The sequence below is a fragment of the Bombina bombina genome, chromosome 1, assembly GCF_027579735.1.
Source record: "Bombina bombina isolate aBomBom1 chromosome 1, aBomBom1.pri, whole genome shotgun sequence".
Taxonomy (NCBI): Eukaryota; Metazoa; Chordata; class Amphibia; order Anura; family Bombinatoridae; genus Bombina; species Bombina bombina.
The window spans coordinates 22555826-22578293 of NC_069499.1; the positions used below are offsets into that span (position 1 = coordinate 22555826).

Consider the following 22468-nt stretch of genomic DNA (forward strand, 5'->3'; position numbering starts at 1 on the left):
GTGCGTAACTGTTAGTACTCCACTCATAATCTAGATCAATCTGTAATTAAATGTTAATGTTTCTTTTTTCTCTTTCCCTGTAGTTTACATCTGAAAATTATGTTTTTCCACTGTCTCCATAGAAGCTGGAGTAAATTCCGTAGGATTCAGAACCTTTACTCTGCTGTTTGTTACCAAGTGATTGCTTGATCAGTGCAGCAGTTGGCTACAACAAATGAGATAAACATACTCAAGAAGCCTTTGACTGCAAAACAATGCAGATTTTGATAACCAAATATGTATTTGAAATGCTAATTTTGTGTGCAGATCTTTTGCAATGCAGATATAAGCAAAGCATATATAATGGTTTGAATATCCCTTTAAGTAAATCTGCAAATGTCTGCAGTTCCGCATAAATTATTATTTAGCTGCAACAGGCACGATCCCCGATGAGAGACGTACACTAGAGTGTTTGGTTTCTAGTTACAAAATGTGTTTGTTTTTACGGCTGCATCACAAGTAGGGGTTTCAAACCCTTTTGTTGTTAAGAACTACACACTGAGTGGGCAGCCGTGAACACTTAAGAGCTTCTTTATGCAGAGTATTTGCAGACAGAAATAAGATTAAAGATAACTAAAAGGGTTCTGGCAATATGGCCGAGAGTCCAATGACCCTGCAACATTTTATTCATTTGCTACATCTTTTCTATATGTATTTTGACCTTCTCCAGCTTTGAAGTTCCAGTGTCTTTTAGAACAGTATTGTAAAACTCAGCCTCAAAGTCCAGGAAAAAACAGGCTGTGTGCAAGAAAGGCTGGCTCTGCTGGACCTGGGGCCTTTGAAGCTGCTGATTCTGGGTATCTAACCAGCTATTCAGCACTTTCTTTTGGCAAAACACACAAAACAAAGACTTCTAATTCTAGGGGAGGATACAGGAAACTTCCATCTGTTAGTTCTTTGTGTGTGAATGGTTTAGCAGGAAGTGGCTGTAGAGGGTGACAGCACAAGGTGACTATAGGAAGGAGCGTTTGGTGACAAAGTCGGGAGATTAACAAGAAACTAATACACTGAAGTTACCACAGCCTGGTGGAGTGGAATTCATTTATTGTACAGGGAGTTTGCCATTTAACATTCAGGGAAGGAAAGTTACATACTAGTTTTACGAGGAACAATAAAAGCGTGCATGGTAAAAAGAAAGGATTATTCACAGCAGCCTGCTGGAGATCACACAGAATAATATTGTAAATGTTTGATAAGAGGTAACATAATAAATTAAAATGTGTACCTTTTGTTCTTTATAAATTCCTAGCTCCTTTTCTTTTGCTATACGTTCTTCTTTTTCTACAAGAGAGAGAAGGTAACGGACGTGAGTGACAGCTCCTGGGTCGTGCCATTTTCTGTGACAGGGGGAATTGGTAATGAGTTTGCTTGCTTACCCTTTTGTTCTCTGATGTAGTCAGCATTCTCTTTCATCCACAGCTCTGTCTTTATTTCTGCTTCTTGCTCGTTGAGAATGTACTGAAGACAGAAAAAAACATTGTGAACCCAAAGCTACTGAACTTCCAAGAGGATCAAGGTACCTCCAACTCACTACTGAAATAGGAGAGTATATACTGAAAACAAACACATTTTATTCTGTACTACACACAATGGAGCAGTCTGCATTATGTTGTCTTTACATGGAACAAAACTGTATGTGTTTGTGTTTGTGCTGTAGGTGTTTGCTAAACGTGCAGAGGATGTCACTAATCATTTGTCAGTAAGTTTGTGAGAATGTAATGTAGGTATTAAATACATAGGCCCCCATTTATATAGCTGCTTAAGCAGCTGCGGGGCTGTTACCCAGAGTTAAGAAGCAGCTGCTGAACGACCACTGCTTCCTCCCCCAGCGGTAGCGAACGTCAGCTAACCTGGAGTCATTTGTCTGGTATAACTGACAAGTTGTGGGCTCTATAAGAACCTTGTCCGCACACAGATTAATAAATAGGGGACATAGCCCTGGTTGTGGTACTGCCCCACTACAGAAGACACACCTGGCGCATGCTCCTATCACAGGACATTTCCTCATACGGAGCTGAGTTGGGTTGACTGACTACATGTTTAAAACCTTTTGAAAAAGTTAAAGATATAGTGATGGTAAACTGTTTAAAGCATTTCATACTTGCATCAGAACGCCCCTTTAAGGCATCACATTTAAGATAATAAGGAAGCCGTTAAGCTGTAACATTTATGTCAGTGCTGCTGTAGGTTTGACCAGTGGCGCAGGAGAGCTGTGGAGCAAGCGCTAACAATCTGGGCTAATAGGCTGGGTCAGGACAGTACGGCACCAGATCTACAATATTATATATGTCACCCTATGTGGTCTGTAAGCGATATGTGCATTAAAGAGACAATACATTCCTTTTGCTTTTGTGTAAAATTGTGCTTTCTCCCTCACTCCCCAGAGGCCAAAAGCAAATTATGTACCTAGATTTTCAAAAAAACAGGTGACTTAATGCAGTTGTATAATGTTCTAGCTGAAGTTTAGGTTGTTGCTAAAAATCAGATTTCCTGCAATTTTCAGAAACACACATGTGCTTAGGCCTGAGTGAGACAGTTTGTTATGAGCAACAATAATTATACATAACATCATCATTATTATCGGTTATTTGTAGAGCGCCAACAGATTCCGCAGCGCTAACAGCACATTATTCAGGCAACAGGTGGGGAATAAAACTTGACACGTGAAAACCTTTTGTTGCTCACAGCCCAGTTCATATAAAGGGACCAGCAGAGTATTAAAGGACCATTTAATGCAGTAGAATTAACCAATTAACAATGTGCATAATAAAAAGACAACAATTTAACACCTACTATGAATTTCAAATAAGTATTAGATTTTATTTTTCTAACAAATATATTTTTTCTCCCATTTTCCGGCCCCCTGTATCATGTGACAGACATCAGCCAATCACAGATTAGTATACATATACTATGAGCTTTTGCACATGCTCAGTAGGATCTTGTTCCTCAGAAAGTGTGAATATAAAAAACTGTACAAAATTTGATAATGGAAATAAATTGGAAAGTGTCTTAAAACTGCTGCTCTACGTGAATCATAAAAGTTTATTTTGACTGGAGTGTCCCTTTAAGGTTTTGTGCTGTCCTAGGCACTCACAATTCTGTTGCGGTGTAACGTGATTTTTTTTCATGGCATTTCCAAAGTAAATGTTCATGTTCAAGTGCGTGAGTGTGTTTATGGTGTTATGGTGTATGTGTAGTGCAGTGTGTGTAGTAAGACTCAAAAAGTGCTGCCGCCCTAGGCAAGTGCATTGTTTGCCTAGGCCAAAATACGCCCCTGAACGGTACAAAATAAACAGCTCACCCGGTCTATTTCATTGTCATCAATTCCGTTGAGGTCTAGTTCTCCATCTCCTGCATTGTCACCTAAATGTAGAAAAAAAAAAAAAAAAAGTTTAGAAACTCTGCTGATCCTTTTATCCTTGTGACAGCCGGGATAGCTCGCAAGCTCATAAAGGGAACTGATTACTGCTAGATGTTCTGGCAAGAGGCGTAATGAATACACATACAGTATATGCACTCAGGAGGCATTTAGCTTTGCTTGCGGTAAAGGTGTGGGTTTAGTTACATGATCAGTAGCTAATACAGCTAGTTGTCTACTATAACAGACAACTCATGTTAAGTGCTAATGTCATCATAGCCTTTTGTTCCAAATACCACTTAGATTGTAAGCTCCAGAGAATAGGGCAATGTAATCCTTCCGTCCCAATCTACCTCACCTGCCTTGTCTATTTGTTGTGCCCTCCTGTATTACTGCAGAATCTATTGGCACATTACAGTTATAAATAATAATATCACACGATAACAGTAGAATTGCTATCTGCAGTGGGGAACACAGACAGGCACAACAGCTCTACACTGAATTAACCCTTGGAGATGCACAATCTAGTACAGAAGTGAGCACAGTGTTACTAAACTCTGTATTGATTTGTTTCTGTTTCATCTGAATACACTTTTGTTACATATATGACAGCTATATAAAGTAGCGCTACAGATACAAATGTATAGTTTATATCAGCACTAAATACATCATGTGCACAGACAGTTTGTTCATTAAAAGGATATAGAACAATTGGATACTGTTATTCAATCCCTGCTAACTACTGTATCTTTACAGGAGGATCCATGAGAGTAAACCACTGCACACGTTGGGTTAAATAACTTGATAAGACATACTGTATATATATAAATGACAGATGACTAGATCGCACAGGGGTATGAAACCCAAAAGTTTTCTTTCATTATTTAAATAGAGAATAACATTTTAAGCAACTTACCAATTTACTTGTATTATCTATTTTGCTTAGTTATCTTGGTATCCTTTGCTGAAAAGCATACCTAGGTAGGCTTGGGAGCAAACTGCTGATTGGTGGCTGCACTTATATGTCTATTGTTATTGATTTACCGATGTGCTCAGCTTGCTCCGTCAATAAAGGATACAAAGAGAATGAAGCTAAATTGATAATAGAAGTAAATTGGAAAGTTATGTTCTATCTGAATCATCACAGAACATTTTTGGGTCTCATGTTCCTTTAAGAATCGGATTCCCACTCACATGGGTAATTAGCAAATGGAATGGAGTAGAGAAATCATCTTGTAGTGTCCCAATAACTGAAGAACAACTCACTAAATTAATGCTAAACAGTTGACACAAATCCTTTGACAAATGAACCCTTGTGCCTGAGCCTTTTTAGCTACACCACTATTCTTCGCGCCTGTAAACTGCTAACGAAGGTTCCTGGCCAGCTGTGTCTGTATAAACATCATGTTTAATGTTCTTCATTTCATAGAATTATGATAATTAACAGAATACTCTTTGTGAACCTTCCAGTCTGGACACTTATTAAAATAAAGTTCTCCCCACTAATTTGTTTGCTGCTACTTTCAGTTTCTGGCTGCAGAAGAGACAAACGCTGTGATCATTCCAGCAGCGGCTTTTTATTTGTAGAAGCGCCAGATGTTCCCTATTATGCTAGTGAGATCACACAGCGAGATTATTTGATTTTCAGTCTCACTACAGATTTCCCACACTGGGTAATATTCCAAGAAATGATGTGGAGCTGAATGAAAAGTCACAAGCTAATGTGACTATAGCAGTCACTATCTCTGTGCTTATTTCTTGTGATGTATAAAATATACCATTAAATACTTCTGTATTCATTTGTAAACACCAGTGCCTAATTTTATCATCTACAGCAGTGATGGCCAAACGCCTAACACGTAGAGTAACAATTCCCAGTCATTTAGGTAATGTCACAGGTTACCCTCTTGTCTGCCGTTCTCCACTAAAGACGGACATTTGAGCTGTGGCTACCTTTTTTGCTGTCCCCAAAGCAAACATTTTTTTCCTCGGGCCACAAAAACAATGGCACACATTCTTAGTTCTGCTTTTTCTCAGGGGGCGTAAAAACTTGTGCACAGGGGCCACATGTGGTCATAGGGCCCCAGATGGCCACCCCTAATATACTGGACCTAGAAATAAGTGTAAGAAATTAAACAATGATTTGTATGTGTAAGACTCCTGAAACTCTATAAATAAACTTGGTTTTGGCAGTTGAAATATCTGTAGGGTTTCACTATATGGACATTAACCTGCTGTGCACAGCTACAAAAGAATTGGAACTACCCACCATGGTATCACATTTCATTCTGTTCCTACAAATCAGTTCTCCTGTTTTAATAGATTAAAGGTGCCAGATATTAAAGCTCCTTCATACTGGGGGCCGCCATCTTGGAGCTCAGGCATTCTCCCAGCCTGTGACAGAAGCTGTGCACACTCACAGATCAGTAATACTGGCTATTCTCTGGGTTAGGATGCCTGATACAAAGCAGGAGCTGCACGTGTTTGCTGTGGCTGCATTGTGCTTTATTATTGCTCAGTGCTTATGTGCAACTGCAAAACTGTGTACAAAATGCAAAAATGTAAATCTCACACATTGGGGCCGATTTATCAAACAGTCAATCGGCCCCAATGCATCTGTTTCTGTGCAAGCCTTCAGGCTCGCCGGAAAGAGGAGGTAAGACCGCTGCTCCTTAACTCATAAGTCTCCTCTGAGGCGGCAGACAGCAATCCCTCCGATCGTGTACGATTGGGTTGATTAACACCCCCTGCTAAGGAATCTGCAGGGGCGGCATTGCACAAGCAGTTCACCAGAACAATGTTAAATGCCGAACGGCAGCAAAGTATCATGCACACTACCTCCACGCTAATGATACACTTGTCACAAAATGGACAATAGCATTGATCTGTCACAGGCTGTGAGAATACCTGCGTTCTAAGATGGCGGCCCCCAGTATAAAGAGGCGGAGCCTCACTGTCTGGCACTGTTAAGCTATTAAAACAGGAGAACGGATTTGAAAAGAGCTGTAGGAAGAAGATGAAATACCAACTAAGGCCTCGCTTCCATTGAGTCGTTAAAAATGGAGCCGTAAGCTACCGAAGCGACGACAGCTAAAAGTAATTTACGGCTCCATTTTAGTACCAGGTTTCCATTGAAATATTTTGCGGATTGCGTGCAGTCGCTCTTTTCGTGTAGCTGTAAGTTAACGTTGTGTTAACGCTTCCATCTGATGTCGGATTTCTTGAAAATCAATTAGTTGCTAAGGTAACCCGACCTTACGCTATAGAATTTACGTTTAACGTCCGTGCTCCTTACCGGTGATCACCTCTCAAGAAAAATAAAGATACACTTATCCATATTTTTAATAATCAAATACTATTTTTTAATATAATTATATTTACCACTTCATAAATATAAGTAATATGTATTGCTGCCCTAGGCATAGGTCTAGTTTGCATTCTGTAGATATGTTCTTGCATATATTATTATATTTAAATATATACTGATATTTCTATTAGAATATAAGTTCAACTATTTCTATACATGAGACAACAATAAATATTACTTATAACAATTTATTTCTACATTAAAACACTTGCATTATTTGCAAGTTTTATAATTTCAATAGAAAATAGGTCTCAAAAAGCACAATTCTCCTCTTTTACACCTAGTTGAGCTGGGTGTAATATTTCTCAATGTATCAACAGCCTCCGACAGTATATTAACGGTTTGCGCTTTCATTGGAAACCGGGTATAATTTATCGATTAACGGCTTCCATTACTTTCTATGGGATGCGAAGATTTTTTCGGCAGCCGGAGTCTAGCTGCTGATATTGAGGTATAACGCGCCATTGGAAACAGTCGATAAACGATATTGCTTTCGACAGCATATTTAACGGTTTGCGAGTGCATGCAAACTGAATTACGACTCAATGGAAGCAAGCCCAGAGTGAGTAGTTACTTTTCTCTGCAAATGCTATTTACTGCTCCTGATACCTGCATAGCTATATCTTCAACAAAGAATACCCTATGAACAAAGCACATTTGATAACAGAAGTAAATTAAATGGTACGCTTTGTCTGAATCACAAAAGAAGATGTTTGGGTTTCATATTCCATTAGAGGAAAGAAGTGATCTGAATGATGGGAGAAAACTACAATGAAATAAAACAAACTTAAGCTCAGTTGGAATAAATAGCAAGTTTACATAGTGCATCATTGTACAGGATGTAGCGAAGACTGCGTTCACTGTATACGTTTGTCAGACTATATTTAAGTATATAATATATCAGATCTGTAGGATTGAATTTCTGTGCTATTTGTTTTCTACGTTCCATAAAAAGGTAGCAGTAACCCTCACCAACGTCCTCAAGTTCTATCATAAATAAAATATTTATTTGCCGTGAGGTTTATAGGACGATACATTACTGTGCTACGGGATTCATGTAAGAGACTTGTTATTTTAGACCTGCAGCTTGGCAGAGAAGCAATTTCATGCTTGTAAAGTTAAATCATAAAAAAGAAATATCTCTGCGTGAGTCAAGTTTATTAAACCAAAAAGAAGTGTAAACTAGAGCAGAGTTTCATTGCGTCGTGCCTGGTAATGGTTTGTAGAACTTGCAGAGAAGGTGAGTTATAGCGGAGCTGGGCCGGCACTACGTTTGCAGCAAGTAAACGAGAGTCTATGATAAAACCGCAGCTTTAACATTCAATACAAGATGAATGGTTCGGAGAGTAACAGGTTAATTGAGAGATAAGATGAAGACAAATACAAATTAAATGTGATACCTAAAGAGAAATAAAAGTAGAAAAATATGCACTTATGTAGAAAAGCATTTGCGTATAACTATGTCTAACAACTGGGAAGGCGCAAATACTAGACAAGTGCTTCGTTAGCTAGCGAATGCGGAAGAAGCTGGCCACTCGTTGCCTTCTGTTCTTTTCGGAGCCGGATTTCTGGCTGTTAAAGCACAGCACGCTAAGATCTAGATTTGCACAGTGTGCTGCACTTTCACAAGAAGAAATATGGCTCCGAAAAGAGACTAATGTCGCAAGTGGCCACCTTCTTCCGCATTAGACAGTTAAAGGGACAGTCTACTCCAGAATTGTTATTGTTAAAAAAGATGGATAATCCCTTTATTACCCATTCCCCAGTTTTGCATAACCAACACATTTATATTAATATACTTTTTACCTCTGTGATTACCTTGTATCTAAGCCTCTGCAGACTGCCCCCTTATCTTAGTTCTTTTGACAGACTTGCATTTTAGCCAATCAGTGCTGACCCCTATGTAACTCCATGGGAGTGAGCACAATGTTATCTTTATGGCACACATTAACCTGTCTAGCTGTGAAAAACTGTCAAAATGCACTGAGATAAGAGGTGGTCTTTAAGGGCTTAGAAATTAGCATATGAGCCTAACTATGATTAGCTTTCAACAAAGAATATCATAAGAACAAAGCAAATTTAATGAAAAAAGTAAATTGAAAAATTGTTTCAAATGACATGCCCTATCTGAATCATGAAAGTTTAATTTTGATAAGACTGTCCCTTTAATGAAGCTACAGAATGCACATGCCCACTACATACATTATTACAGTCAGCTCAGTCTGGTGAGCCAAAGACAAGAGGCATATATGTGTAGCCACCAATCAACAGCTAGTGCTTTGCTACTCCTGAGCCTACCTAGGTATGTCTTTCAAAGGATACCAAGAAAACAAAGTACATTTTAATAACAGATTTGTTTTACACGTTCTGTCTGATCATTCATGTTCCTCTAATTATGGGTGCTGCCATTTTGGTACCTAGGTTACACTGCTGCACATGCGCTCACATATTAGCACTGGAATACAGTGAAAGCTAAAGTACAGAGGGTAACCTCAACACTAGCCGATATAATAAAAGGCCAGGTATGTTTGTCCGATGCCGTCATGCGTAGTAGAGACAAGGATAGTGTGTGCTCCAGATACAAGTAAAACATTTCGGCCCGTGTACACAGGCTTTAGCACTAGTACTTATGTAAAGGGTATTTATATGTTTAAAGGGACAGTTAACACCAAAATTGTTATTGTTTAAAAAGATAGATAACACCTTTACTACCCATAACCAACATTGTTATATTAATATACTTTATAACATTTAAACCTCTTAATGTCTGCCTGTTTCTAAGCCACTACAGACAGCCTCTTATCACATGATTTTGTATTAGCTTTTCACAACAGGGAGAGTGCTGTTCATGTGGGCCATAAAGATAACATTGTGCTCACGCTCGTGAAGTTGTGCACAACACAGCACTAATCGGCTAATATGCAAGTCAAAAGATAATAAATAGTCACCGTCATGTGATCAGGGCACTGTCAAAAGAGGCTTAGATACAAGGTAATCACAGATGTATAAAGTATATTAATATAACTTAGATAAGGGACAGTCTGCAGAGGCTTAGATACAAGGTAATCACATAGGTAAAAAGTGTATTAATATAACTGAGATAGGGGCAGTCAGCAGAGGCTTAGATACAAGGTAATCACAGAGGTAAAAAGTATATTAATATAACTGAGATAAGGGAGCAGTCTGCAGAGGCTTAGATACAAGGTAATCACAGAGGTAAAAAGTATATTAATATAACTGAGATAAGGGAGTAGTCTGCAGAGGCTTAGATATAAGGTAATCACAGATGTATAAAGTATATTAATATAACTTAGATAAGGGGGCAGTCTGCAGAGGCTTAGATACAAGGTAATCACATAGGTAAAAAGTGTATTAATATAACTGAGATAGGGGCAGTCAGCAGAGGCTTAGATACAAGGTAATCACAGAGGTAAAAAGTATATTAATATAACTGAGATAAGGGAGCAGTCTGCAGAGGCTTAGATACAAGGTAATCACAGAGGTAAAAAGTATATTAATATAACTGAGATAAGGGAGTAGTCTGCAGAGGCTTAGATACAAGGTAATCACAGAGGTAAAAAGTGTATTAATATAACTGAGATAGGGGCAGTCAGCAGAGGCTTAGATACAAGGTAATCACAGAGGTAAAAAGTATATTAATATAACTGAGATAAGGGAGCAGTCTGCAGAGGCTTAGATACAAGGTAATCACAGAAGTAAAAAGTATATTAATATAACTGAGATAAGGAGCAGTCTGCAGAGGCTTAGATACAAGGTAATCACATAGGTAAAAAGTATATTAATATAACTGAGATAAGGGAGCAGTCTGCAGAGGCTTAGATACAAGGTAATCACAGAGGTAAAAAGTATAGAACAGTGTTGGTTATGCAAAACTGGGGAATGGATAATAAAGGGATTATCTATATTTTAAAACAATAACATTTTTGGAGTCGACTGTCCCTTTAAAGTCCATTAAAGGCACCACATATCTCCCTTATCCATTTTCAGTTCCAAGAGATGTAAATATTAAAGAACTTTTTTGTTTGTAAAATAAACATATCATTTTCTTATGAATCTGTTCCTTGCACACGTCGCGGTAGGTTGGACATTAAAGCAAAAGGTACAACTGAAATTCTATTTCCCCCGAACGCTGGAGGTAAATTACGTTTTCTTTTAAAGATCATCCCATGACTTTTATCTGAGATTTTAAACCTAAACTTGACTTGTAAAATAAAAAGATAAACACAGATATGCTAACGTGTGATCTGTGCATTGTGTACAAAAGGACAGCTTACAGCTGGGGGTTTGATGTGGTTTTTAAAAGAGGTTTTTTTTAGCACTGCGGGCTACAGGTAAGAATAAAGCTCGGCTTTCAAAAGAGGATTTAGTTGTGAGCTGCTTGTGCAGGTGTGAGAGGGGCTTTATATTGTACGTACTCAAAGCAACTCAACTGCCTTTTATCTTCTATACAGTTCAGCGAACACAAAACAAAATAAATCTGTGTCCTAAATCCTGACATATCTGCATCTTCCCCCAAATGGATGATGTGCAAAACTGTGACTGATGAACACAACCGGTTATCTGAACAATTCAGTATTATAACATATAGCACACGAGAGATGTAAGCTGTGTATAACGGTCGCACATTATTTTAATCTTTGAATTTCATATAAAAGTTCTTAATGCTTAAAGTGACGGTAAACTCTTCCCCTCTGTATAAACAGATTGGGAATGTTAGGAATATTATAGATGGAGTTTAATTTATCAGTTGTAATGAAGTTGCGCTATAACTTTTATTATATTATAGATATGAAATTCTTATACTTTTCTCACCCACTTCAAAACTGGGACGTTGTAGCACAGAAATCACATGATTCAACTTATAATCTCATCCTCAGCTCTAGGTGCGTAACCCCCAGAAAGTGGTAAGCACACAGATAAAGCTCAGTTCAGGAGCACCAAGCACTGCAAGTAGATGAGCACAGTTTGTGACTAGGACTGCTGCTGATTGACTTAATGGCTGTGTCCTGCTTAGAACAAGCAATTTTACGCCATTCCAAGAGAGACTTTTTCCCTTTTCCAAGAGCTTGGGGGTCAGTAGTGCGAAAATCTGTACTCTAACAAATTTAAATTGTGCACTAAAGTGTCCCTTTAATTTCTAGCGCAGATATATAAAAATAACTTTACAGTCCCCTTAAATAAAAACTGAATCAGCTTTAGAGCAGCATTGCACTACTGGGAGGCATATGTGTAACCAGCAATCAGCAGCTGCTCCTGAACCTAAGTTAGCTTTTAACTAAAGGATACCAAGAGAACAAACAAAATTTGATAATAGAAATAAATTGAAAAGTCTCTATAAATTGTAACCCTCTGTGTTTCCTGCCCATCTAAATCCAATCACAGGAACCTGTTGTTATGGTTGGATGTGAGACATTTGTAACACCTTCTGTACTGGTAAAGGGATTGCAAGTTATCAGTATTTTATAGTTTACGTGAAATCCTCAAGGAGGTTTTAAAAGTTCTGTCCAGTGTATATTCAGCATGGCACGCTCTGTACAGCGTAGAGTAACACAGAGGTGCCAATCACGAGCAAGTGTATATTCAGCATGGCACGCTCTGTACAGCGTATAGTAACACTGAGCTGCCAATCACCAGCTAGTGTATATTCAGCATGGCACGTTCTGTACAGCATATAGTAACACAGAGGTGCCAATCACCAGCTAGTGTATATTCAGCATGGCACACTCTATACAGCCTATAGTAACACAGAGGTGCCAATCACCAGCAAGTGTATATTCAGCATGGCACGCTCAGTACAGTGTATAGTAACACAGAGGTGCCAATCACCAGCAAGTGTATATTCAGCATGACACGCTCTGTACAGCGTATAGTAACACAGAGGTGCCAATCACCAGCTAGTGTATATTCAGCATGGCACGCTCTGTACAGCCTATAGTAACACAGAGGTGCCAATCACCAGCTAGTGTATATTCAGCATGGCACGCTCTGTATAGCGTATAGTAACAGAGGTGCCAATCACCAGCAAGTGTATATTCAGCATGGCACGCTCTGTAGAGCCTATAGTAACACAGAGGTGCCATTCACCAGCAAGTGTATATTCAGCATGGCACGCTCTGTACAGCCTATAGTAACACAGAGGTGCCAATCACCAGCTAGTGTATATTCAGCATGGCACGCTCTGTACAGCCTATAATAACACAGAGGTGCCATTCACCAGCAAGTGTATATTCAGCATGGCACGCTCTGTACAGCCTATAGTAACACAGAGGTGCCAATCACCAGCTAGAGTATATTCAGCATGGCATGCTCTGTACAGCCTATAGTAACACAGAGGTGCCATTCACCAGCAAGTGTATATTCAGCATGGCACGCTCTGTACAGCCTATAGTAACACAGTGGTGCCAATAACCAGCTAGTGTATATTCAGCATGGCACGCTCTGTACAGCCTATAGTAACACAGTGGTGCCAATAACCAGCTAGTGTATATTCAGCATGGCATGCTCTGTACAGCCTATAGTAACACAGAGGTGCCAATCACCAGCTAGTGTATATTCAGCATGGCACGCTCTGTACAGCCTATAGTAACACAGAGGTGCCAATCACCAGCTAGTGTATATTCCGCATGGCACGCTCTGTACAGCCTATAGTAACACAGAGGTGCCAATCACCAGCTAGTGTATATTCAGCATGGCACGCTCTGTACAGCGTATAGTAACACAGAGGTGCCAATCACCAGCTAGTGTATATTCAGCATGGCACATTCTGTACAGCGTATAGTAACACAGAGGTGCCAATCACCAGCAAGTGTATATACAGCATGGCACGCTCTGTACAGCGTATAGTAACACAGAGGTGCCAATCACCAGCTAGTGTATATTGAGCATGGCATGCTCTGTATAGCGTATAGTAACACAGAGGTGCCAATCACCAGCAAGTGTATATTCAGCATGGCACGCTCTGTACAGCGTATAGTAACACATAGGTGCCAATCACCAGCTAGTGTATATTCAGCATGGCACGTTCTGTACAGCGTATAGTAACACAGAGGTGCCAATCACCAGCTAGTGTATATTCAGCATGGCACGCTCTGTACAGCGTATAGTAACACAGAGGTGCCAATCACCAGCAAGTGTATATTCAGCATGGCACGCACTGTACAGCCTATAGTAACACAGAGGTGCCAATCACCAGCTAGTGTATATTCAGCATGGAACGCTCTGTACAGCCTATAGTAACACAGAGGTGCCAATCACCAGCTAGTGTATATTCAGCATGGCACGCTCTGTACAGCGTATAGTAACACAGAGGTGCCAATCACCAGCTAGTGTATATTCAGCATGGCACATTCTGTACAGCGTATAGTAACACAGAGGTGCCAATCACCAGCAAGTGTATATTCAGCATGGCACGCTCTGTACAGCGTATAGTAACACATAGGTGCCAATCACCAGCTAGTGTATATTCAGCATGGCACGTTCTGTACAGCGTATAGTAACACAGAGGTGCCAATCACCAGCTAGTGTATATTCAGCATGGCAACTCTGTATAGCGTATAGTAACAGAGGTGTCAATCACCAGCAAGTGTATATTCAGCATGGCATGCTCTGTACAGCCTATAGTAACACAGAGGTGCCAATCACCAGCTAGTGTATATTCAGCATGGCACGTTCTGTACAGCGTATAGTAACACAGAGGTGCCAATCACCAGCTAGTGTATATTCAGCATGGCACGCACTGTACAGCCTATAGTAACACAGAGGTGCCAATCACCAGCTAGTGTATAGTCAGCATGGAACGCTCTGTACAGCCTATAGTAACACAGAGGTGCCAATCACCAGCTAGTGTATATTCAGCATGGCACGCTCTGTACAGCGTATAGTAACACAGAGGTGCCAATCACCAGCTAGTGTATATTCAGCATGGCACGTTCTGTACAGCGTATAGTAACACAGAGGTGCCAATCACCAGCTAGTGTATAGTCAGCATGGAACGCTCTGTACAGCGTATAGTAACACAGAGGTGCCAATCACCAGCTAGTGTATATTCAGCATGGCACATTCTGTACAGCGTATAGTAACACATAGGTGCCAATCACCAGTTAGTGTATATTCAGCATGGCATGCTCTGTATAGCGTATAGTAACAGAAGTGCCAATCACCAGCTAGTGTATATTCAGCATGGCACGCTCTATACAGCCTATAGTAACACAGAGGTGCCAATCACCAGCTAGTGTATATTCAGCATGGCACGCTCTATACAGCCTATAGTAACACAGAGGTGCCAATCACCAGCAAGTGTATATTTAGCATGGCACGCTCTGTACAGCCTATAGTAACACAGAGGTGCCAATCACCAGCTAGTGTATATTCAGCATGGCACGCTCTGTACAGCCTATAGTAACACAGAGGTGCCAATCACCAGCAAGTGTATATTCAGCATGGCATGCTCTGTACAGCCTATAGTAACACAGAGGTGCCAATCACCAGCTAGTGTATATTCAGCATGGCACGTTCTGTACAGCGTATAGTAACACAGAGGTGCCAATCACCAGCTAGTGTATATTCAGCATGGCACGCTCTGTATAGCGTATAGTAACAGAGGTGCCAGTCACCAGCTAGTGTATATTCAGCATGGCACGCTCTATACAGCCTATAGTAACACAGAGGGGCCAATCACCAGCAAGTGTATATTCAGCATGGCACGCTCTGTACAGCCTATAGTAACACAGAGGTGCCAATCACCAGCTAGTTTATATTCAGCATGGCACGCTCTGTACAGCCTATAGTAACACAGAGGTGCCAATCACCAGCTAGTGTATATTTAGCATGGCACACTCTGTACAGCCTATAGTAATACAGAGGTGCCAATCACCAGCTAGTGTATATTCAGCATGGCACGCTCTGTACAGCCTATAGTAACACAGAGGTGCCAATCACCAGCAAGTGTGTATTCAGCATGGCACGCTCTGTACAGCCTATAGTAACACAGAGGTGCCAATCACCAGCTAGTGTATATTCAGCATGGCACGCTCTGTACAGCCTATAGTAACACAGAGGTGCCAATCACCAGCTAGTGTATATACAGCATGGCACGCTCTGTACAGCGTATAGTAACACAGAGGTGCCAATCACCAGCTAGTGTATATTCAGCATGGCACGCACTGTACAGCCTATAGTAACACAGAGGTGCCAATCACCAGCTAGTGTATAGTCAGCATGGAACGCTCTGTACAGCCTATAGTAACACAGAGGTGCCAATCACCAGCTAGTGTATATTCAGCATGGCACGCTCTGTACAGCGTATAGTAACACAGAGGTGCCAATCACCAGCTAGTGTATATTCAGCATGGCACGTTCTGTACAGCGTATAGTAACACAGAGGTGCCAATCACCAGCAAGTGTATATACAGCATGGCACGCTCTGTACAGCGTATAGTAACACAGAGGTGCCAATCACCAGCTAGTGTATATTCAGCATGGCACGCTCTGTACAGCGTATAGTAACACATAGGTGCCAATCACCAGCTAGTGTATATTCAGCATGGCACGCTCTGTACAGCGTATAGTAACACATAGGTGTCAATCACCAGCTAGTGTATATTCAGCATGGCACACTCTGTACAGCGTATAGTAACACAGAGGTGCCAATCACCAGCAAGTGTATATTCAGCATGGCACGCTCTGTACAGCGTATAGTAACACAGAGGTGCCAATCACCAGCAAGTGTATATTCAGCATGGCACGCTCTGTACAGCGTATAGTAACACAGAGGTGCCAATCACCAGCTAGTGTATATTGAGCATGGCACGCTCTGTATAGCGTATAGTAACACATAGGTGCCAATCACCAGCAAGTGTATATTCAGCATGGCACGCTCTGTACAGCGTATAGTAACACATAGGTGCCAATCACCAGCTAGTGTATATTCAGCATGGCACGTTCTGTACAGCGTATAGTAACACAGAGGTGCCAATCACCAGCAAGTGTATATTCAGCATGGCACGCTCTGTACAGCGTATAGTAACACAGAGGTGCCAATCGCCAGCAAGTGTATATTCAGCATGGCACGCTCTGTACAGCGTATAGTAACACAGAGGTGCCAATCACCAGCTAGTGTATATTCAGCATGGCATGCTCTGTACAGCGTATAGTAACACAGAGGTGCCAATCACCAGCTAGTGTATATTCAGCATGGCACATTCTGTACAGTGTATAGTAACACAGAGGTGCCAATCACCAGCAAGTGTATATTCAGCATGGCACATTCTGTACAGTGTATAGTAACACAGAGGTGCCAATCACCAGCAAGTGTATATTCAGCATGGCACGCTCTGTACAGCGTATAGTAACACATAGGTGCCAATCACCAGTTAGTGTATATTCAGCATGGCACGCTCTGTATAGCATATAGTAACAGAAGTGCCAATCACCAGCTAGTGTATATTCAGCATGGCACGCTCTATACAGCCTATAGTAACACAGAGGTGCCAATCACCAGCTAGTGTATATTCAGCATGGCACGCTCTATACAGCCTATAGTAACACAGAGGTGCCAATCACCAGCTAGTGTATATTCAGCATGGCACGCTCTATACAGCCTATAGTAACACAGAGGTGCCAATCACCAGCAAGTGTATATTTAGCATGGCACGCTCTGTACAGCCTATAGTAACACAGAGGTGCCAATCACCAGCTAGTGTATATTCAGCATGGCACGCTCTGTACAGCCTATAGTAACACAGAGGTGCCAATCACCAGCAAGTGCATATTCAGCATGGCATGCTCTGTACAGCCTATAGTAACACAGAGGTGCCAATCACCAGCTAGTGTATATTCAGCATGGCACGTTCTGTACAGCGTATAGTAACACAGAGGTGCCAATCACCAGCTAGTGTATATTCAGCATGGCACGCTCTGTATAGCGTATAGTAACAGAGGTGCCAGTCACCAGCTAGTGTATATTCAGCATGGCACGCTCTATACAGCCTATAGTAACACAGAGGTGCCAATCACCAGCAAGTGTATATTCAGCATGGCACGCTGTGTACAGCCTATAGTAACACAGAGGTGCCAATCACCAGCTAGTGTATATTTAGCATGGCACGCTCTGTACAGCCTATAGTAACACAGAGGTGCCAATCACCAGCTAGTGTATATTCAGCATGACACGCTCTGTACAGCCTATAGTAACACAGAGGTGCCAATCACCAGCAAGTGTGTATTCAGCATGGCACGCTCTGTACAGCCTATAGTAACACAGAGGTGCCAATCACCAGCTAGTGTATATTCAGCATGGCACGCTCTGTACAGCCTATAGTAACACAGAGGTGCCAATCACCAGCTAGTGTATATACAGCATGGCACGCTCTGTACAGCGTATAGTAACACAGAGGTGCCAATCACCAGCAAGTGTATATTCAGCATGGCACGCACTGTACAGCCTATAGTAACACAGAGGTGCCAATCACCAGCTAGTGTATAGTCAGCATGGAACGCTCTGTACAGCCTATAGTAACACAGAGGTGCCAATCACCAGCTAGTGTATATTCAGCATGGCACGCTCTGTACAGCGTATAGTAACACAGAGGTGCCAATCACCAGCTAGTGTATATTCAGCATGGCACGTTCTGTACAGCGTATAGTAACACAGAGGTGCCAATCACCAGCAAGTGTATATACAGCATGGCACGCTCTGTACAGCGTATAGTAACACAGAGGTGCCAATCACCAGCTAGTGTATATTCAGCATGGCATGCTCTGTACAGCGTATAGTAACACATAGGTGCCAATCACCAGCTAGTGTATATTCAGCATGGCACGCTCTGTACAGCGTATAGTAACACATAGGTGTCAATCACCAGCTAGTGTATATTCAGCATGGCACACTCTGTACAGCGTATAGTAACACAGAGGTGCCAATCACCAGCTAGTGTATATTCAGCATGGCACGCTCTGTACAGCGTATAGTAACACAGAGGTGCCAATCACCAGCAAGTGTATATTCAGCATGGCACGCTCTGTACAGCGTATAGTAACACAGAGGTGCCAATCACCAGCTAGTGTATATTCAGCATGGCACGTTCTGTATAGCGTATAGTAACAGAGGTGCCAATCACCAGCAAGTGTATATTCAGCATGGCACGCTCTGTACAGTGTATAGTAACACAGAGGCGCCAATCACCAGCAAGTGTTTATTCAGCATGGCACGCTCTGTACAGTGTATAGTAACACATAGGTGCCAATCACCAGCTAGTGTATATTCAGCATGGCACGCTCTGTACAGCTTATAGTAAGAGAGAGGTGCCAATCACCAGCTAGTGTATATTCAGCATGGCACGCTCTGTACAGCGTATACTAACACAGAGGTGCCAATCACCAGCTAGTGTATATTCAGCATGGCACGCTCTGTACAGCGTATAGTAACACATAGGTGCCAATCACCAGCTAGTGTATATTCAGCATGGCATGCTCTGTACAGCGTATAGTAACACATAGGTGCCAATCACCAGCTAGTGTATATTCAGCATGGCACGCTCTGTACAGCTTATAGAAACACATAGGTGCCAATAACCAGGTAGTGTATATTCTGTATGGCACGCTCTGTACGGCTTATAGTAACACATAGGTGCCAATCACCAGCTAGTGTATATTCAGCATGGCACGCTCTGTACAGCTTATAGTAACACATAGGTGCCAATCACCACCTAGTGTATATTCAGCATGGCAGCTCTATACAGCGGATAGTAACACTGAGCTGCCAATCACCACATAGTGTATATTCAGCATGGTACGCTCTATACAGCGGATAGTAAAAAAGAGGAGCCAATCACCACCTAGTGTATATTCAGCATGGCACGCTATATACAGCGGATAGTAACACAGAGGTGCCAATCACCACCTAGTGTATATTCAGCATGGCACGCTCTATACAGCGGATAGTAACACTGAGCTGCCAATCACCACATAGTGTATATTCAGCATGGTACGCTCTATACAGCGGATAGTAAAAAAGAGGAGCCAATCACCACCTAGTGTATATTCAGCATGGCACGCTCTATACAGTGGATAGTAACACAGAGGTGCCAATCACCACCTAGTGTATATTCAGAATAATACGCTCTATACAGTGGATAGTAACACAGAGGTGCCAATCACCACCTAGTGTATATTCAGAATAATACGCTCTATACAGCGGATAGTAACACAGAGGTGCCAATCACCACCTAGGGTATATTCAGAATCATATGCTCTATACAGTGGATAGTAACACTGAGATGCCAATCACCACCTAGTGTATATTCAGAATAATACGCTCTATACAGTGGATAGTAACACAGAGGTGCCAATCACCACCTAGTGTATATTCAGAATCATATGCTCTATACAGTGGATAGTAACACTGAGATGCCAATCACCACCTAGTGTATATTCAGAATAATACGCTCTATACAGTGGATAGTAACACTGAGGTGCCAATCACCACTTAAGCTAAACCTTGTTCCCCTATATACCAAGAGCTCTCTGGGTATGATATTAATTTAGTTCTGCTGGAAGGGTACATGCAGTGTTGTTTATCATTAGTGGAAAGCAAGACCTACACCATATGACGTCTCACCTGTTCTACACGTCTGTGGTGCCTTGTACTGATAGGTGTGTCTCTCCACCACCAGCAGGTGAATCAATGCCGTACCCCCAGGGGGGGAGGGTTCTCTGTTTAGATGTCATTATTCTGGGTGTATTTCTTTGCAACAGATCATGTTTGCATTCTTTGTTTCCCAGACAAATGAGGTTCTGTAAACTGCCAATTAATCTGCGCACCTGAAAATACTGCCGTGACAAGCAGACTGCTACCCAAGGGCATTGATTGCAAGATTTCATTCTGGGTATTCATTTGCCAATTTATGAATAATGATTCTCAAAATGTACATAAATCGTAGGTAAATGTTGCCAGTACTGTTATCACTGAGATTTATATAGGTGCAGGTTAGGCCCATTCTTGCTATGATAGAAAACAGATCTTGTATGGACATTATTTGCTGGGATTCCAGGAGACTATGAACTAGAGCTACACCACTTTACAATAATAATCACAGAGGGCAGATGATCAAGGGCACATATTTACTTGATGTCTAAAACCTTGAACTTAGCTGACAAATACTCCCTTTCCTGTGAGTTAGAAGGTGAGTTCACAAGCTTAATGTACAGTTGTCTCAAGTCTCTCTACAGCATTGGTTTTAAAACCTGACCTCAGGCCTCCCCAACAGGCCAGATTTTAAGGATATCTGTACCAGTGCACAGGTGAAATCATCAGCTGCTTAGTAAACAGGGTTATTTTATCTTCTCTCATAAAAAGTAATCCAGAAAACCTTGCCTGTAAGGGAGGTCTGAGGAAAGGTTTGACAATCAGTGCTCTAAAGGGATAGGAAAGTCACAAATAAACTTGAATGATTCAGATATAGCAGGTCACTTTAAGACACTATAAAATCCACTGACTTCTTTTGGTAATCTTTATTGAAAAAAAGTATATGTAAATATCCAACACTACTAGGTGTTAGCTTGTGATTGTTGGCTATGCACATTTGTCTCTTGTCACTGGCTCACCAGATGTGCTCAGCTAGCTCCCAGTAGTGCATTGCTGCTCTGGTTAAACGTGGCTCATTCTGTGCAACCGAAGTAACATGCGCATTACAATTTACACAGACACACACAGGGCACTTTATTAGGTACACCTGTTCAATTGCTTGGTAACACAAATTGCTAATCAGCCAATCGCATGGCAGCAACTCAATGCATTTAGGCATCTAGACGTGGTGAAGAAGACTTGTGGAAGTTCAAATTGAGCATTGGAATGGGGATGAAAAGCGATTTATGTGACTTTGAACGTGGCATGTCTGTTGGTGCCATTTGGGCTGGTCTGAGTATTTCAAAAACTGCTGATCTTCTGGGATTTTCACGCACAACCATCTCTAGGGTTTACAGAGAATGGTGAGAAGAAGAGAAAATATCCAGTGAGTGGCAGTTGTGTGGACGAAAACATAAATTATGCTTACCAGATAATTTAATTTCCTTCTGTACAAGGAGAGTCCACGGCTTCATTCCTTACTGTTGGGAAATACTGAACCTGGCCACCAGGAGGAGGCAAAGACACCCCAGTCAAAGGCTTAAATATCCCTCCCACTTCCCCTATCCCCAAGTCATTCTGCCGAGGGAACAAGGAACAGTAGGAGAAATATCAAGGTATAAAAGGTGCCAGAAGAAAACACTAAATTTAGGGGTCCGCCCATCGGAGAAAACACGGACAGGAGCCGTGCACTCTTCTTGAACAGAAGGAAATTAAATTATCTGGTAAGTATAATTTATGTTTTCCTTCTTAATACAAGGAGAGTCCACAGCTTCATTCCTAACTGTTAGGAAACTTATACCCAAGCTCTAGAGCACACTCAATGATAATGGGAGGGACAAAAAAAAGAGGCGGACCTTAATCTGAGGGCACCACAGCCTGCAAAACCTTTCTCCCGAAGGCTGTTTCAGCAGCAGCGAAAACATCAAATTTGTAGAATTTAGAAAAAGTGTGTAAGGAAGACTAGGTGGCCGCCTTACAAATCTGCTCCATAGAGGCCTTGTTCTTAAAGGCCCAAGAGGAAGCCACTGCTCTAGTAGAATGAGCCATAATTCTCTGA

The 22468-nt window shown here is 41.4% G+C and overlaps 1 protein-coding gene across 1 annotated transcript in view; it reads right to left on the reverse strand.

Moving 5' to 3' along the window:
- Positions 1–22468, reverse strand: part of BRF1 (BRF1 RNA polymerase III transcription initiation factor subunit) — a 687556-nt gene that overhangs the window by 259271 nt on the left and 405817 nt on the right. Inside the window, exons 8-10 of the mRNA XM_053697273.1 lie at positions 3344–3405; positions 1416–1497; positions 1265–1320 (exon numbers count right to left, since the gene is read on the reverse strand). Coding sequence (XP_053553248.1) covers positions 1265–1320; positions 1416–1497; positions 3344–3405 — 200 coding nt within the window. The remainder of the gene's footprint in view (positions 1–1264; positions 1321–1415; positions 1498–3343; positions 3406–22468) is intronic.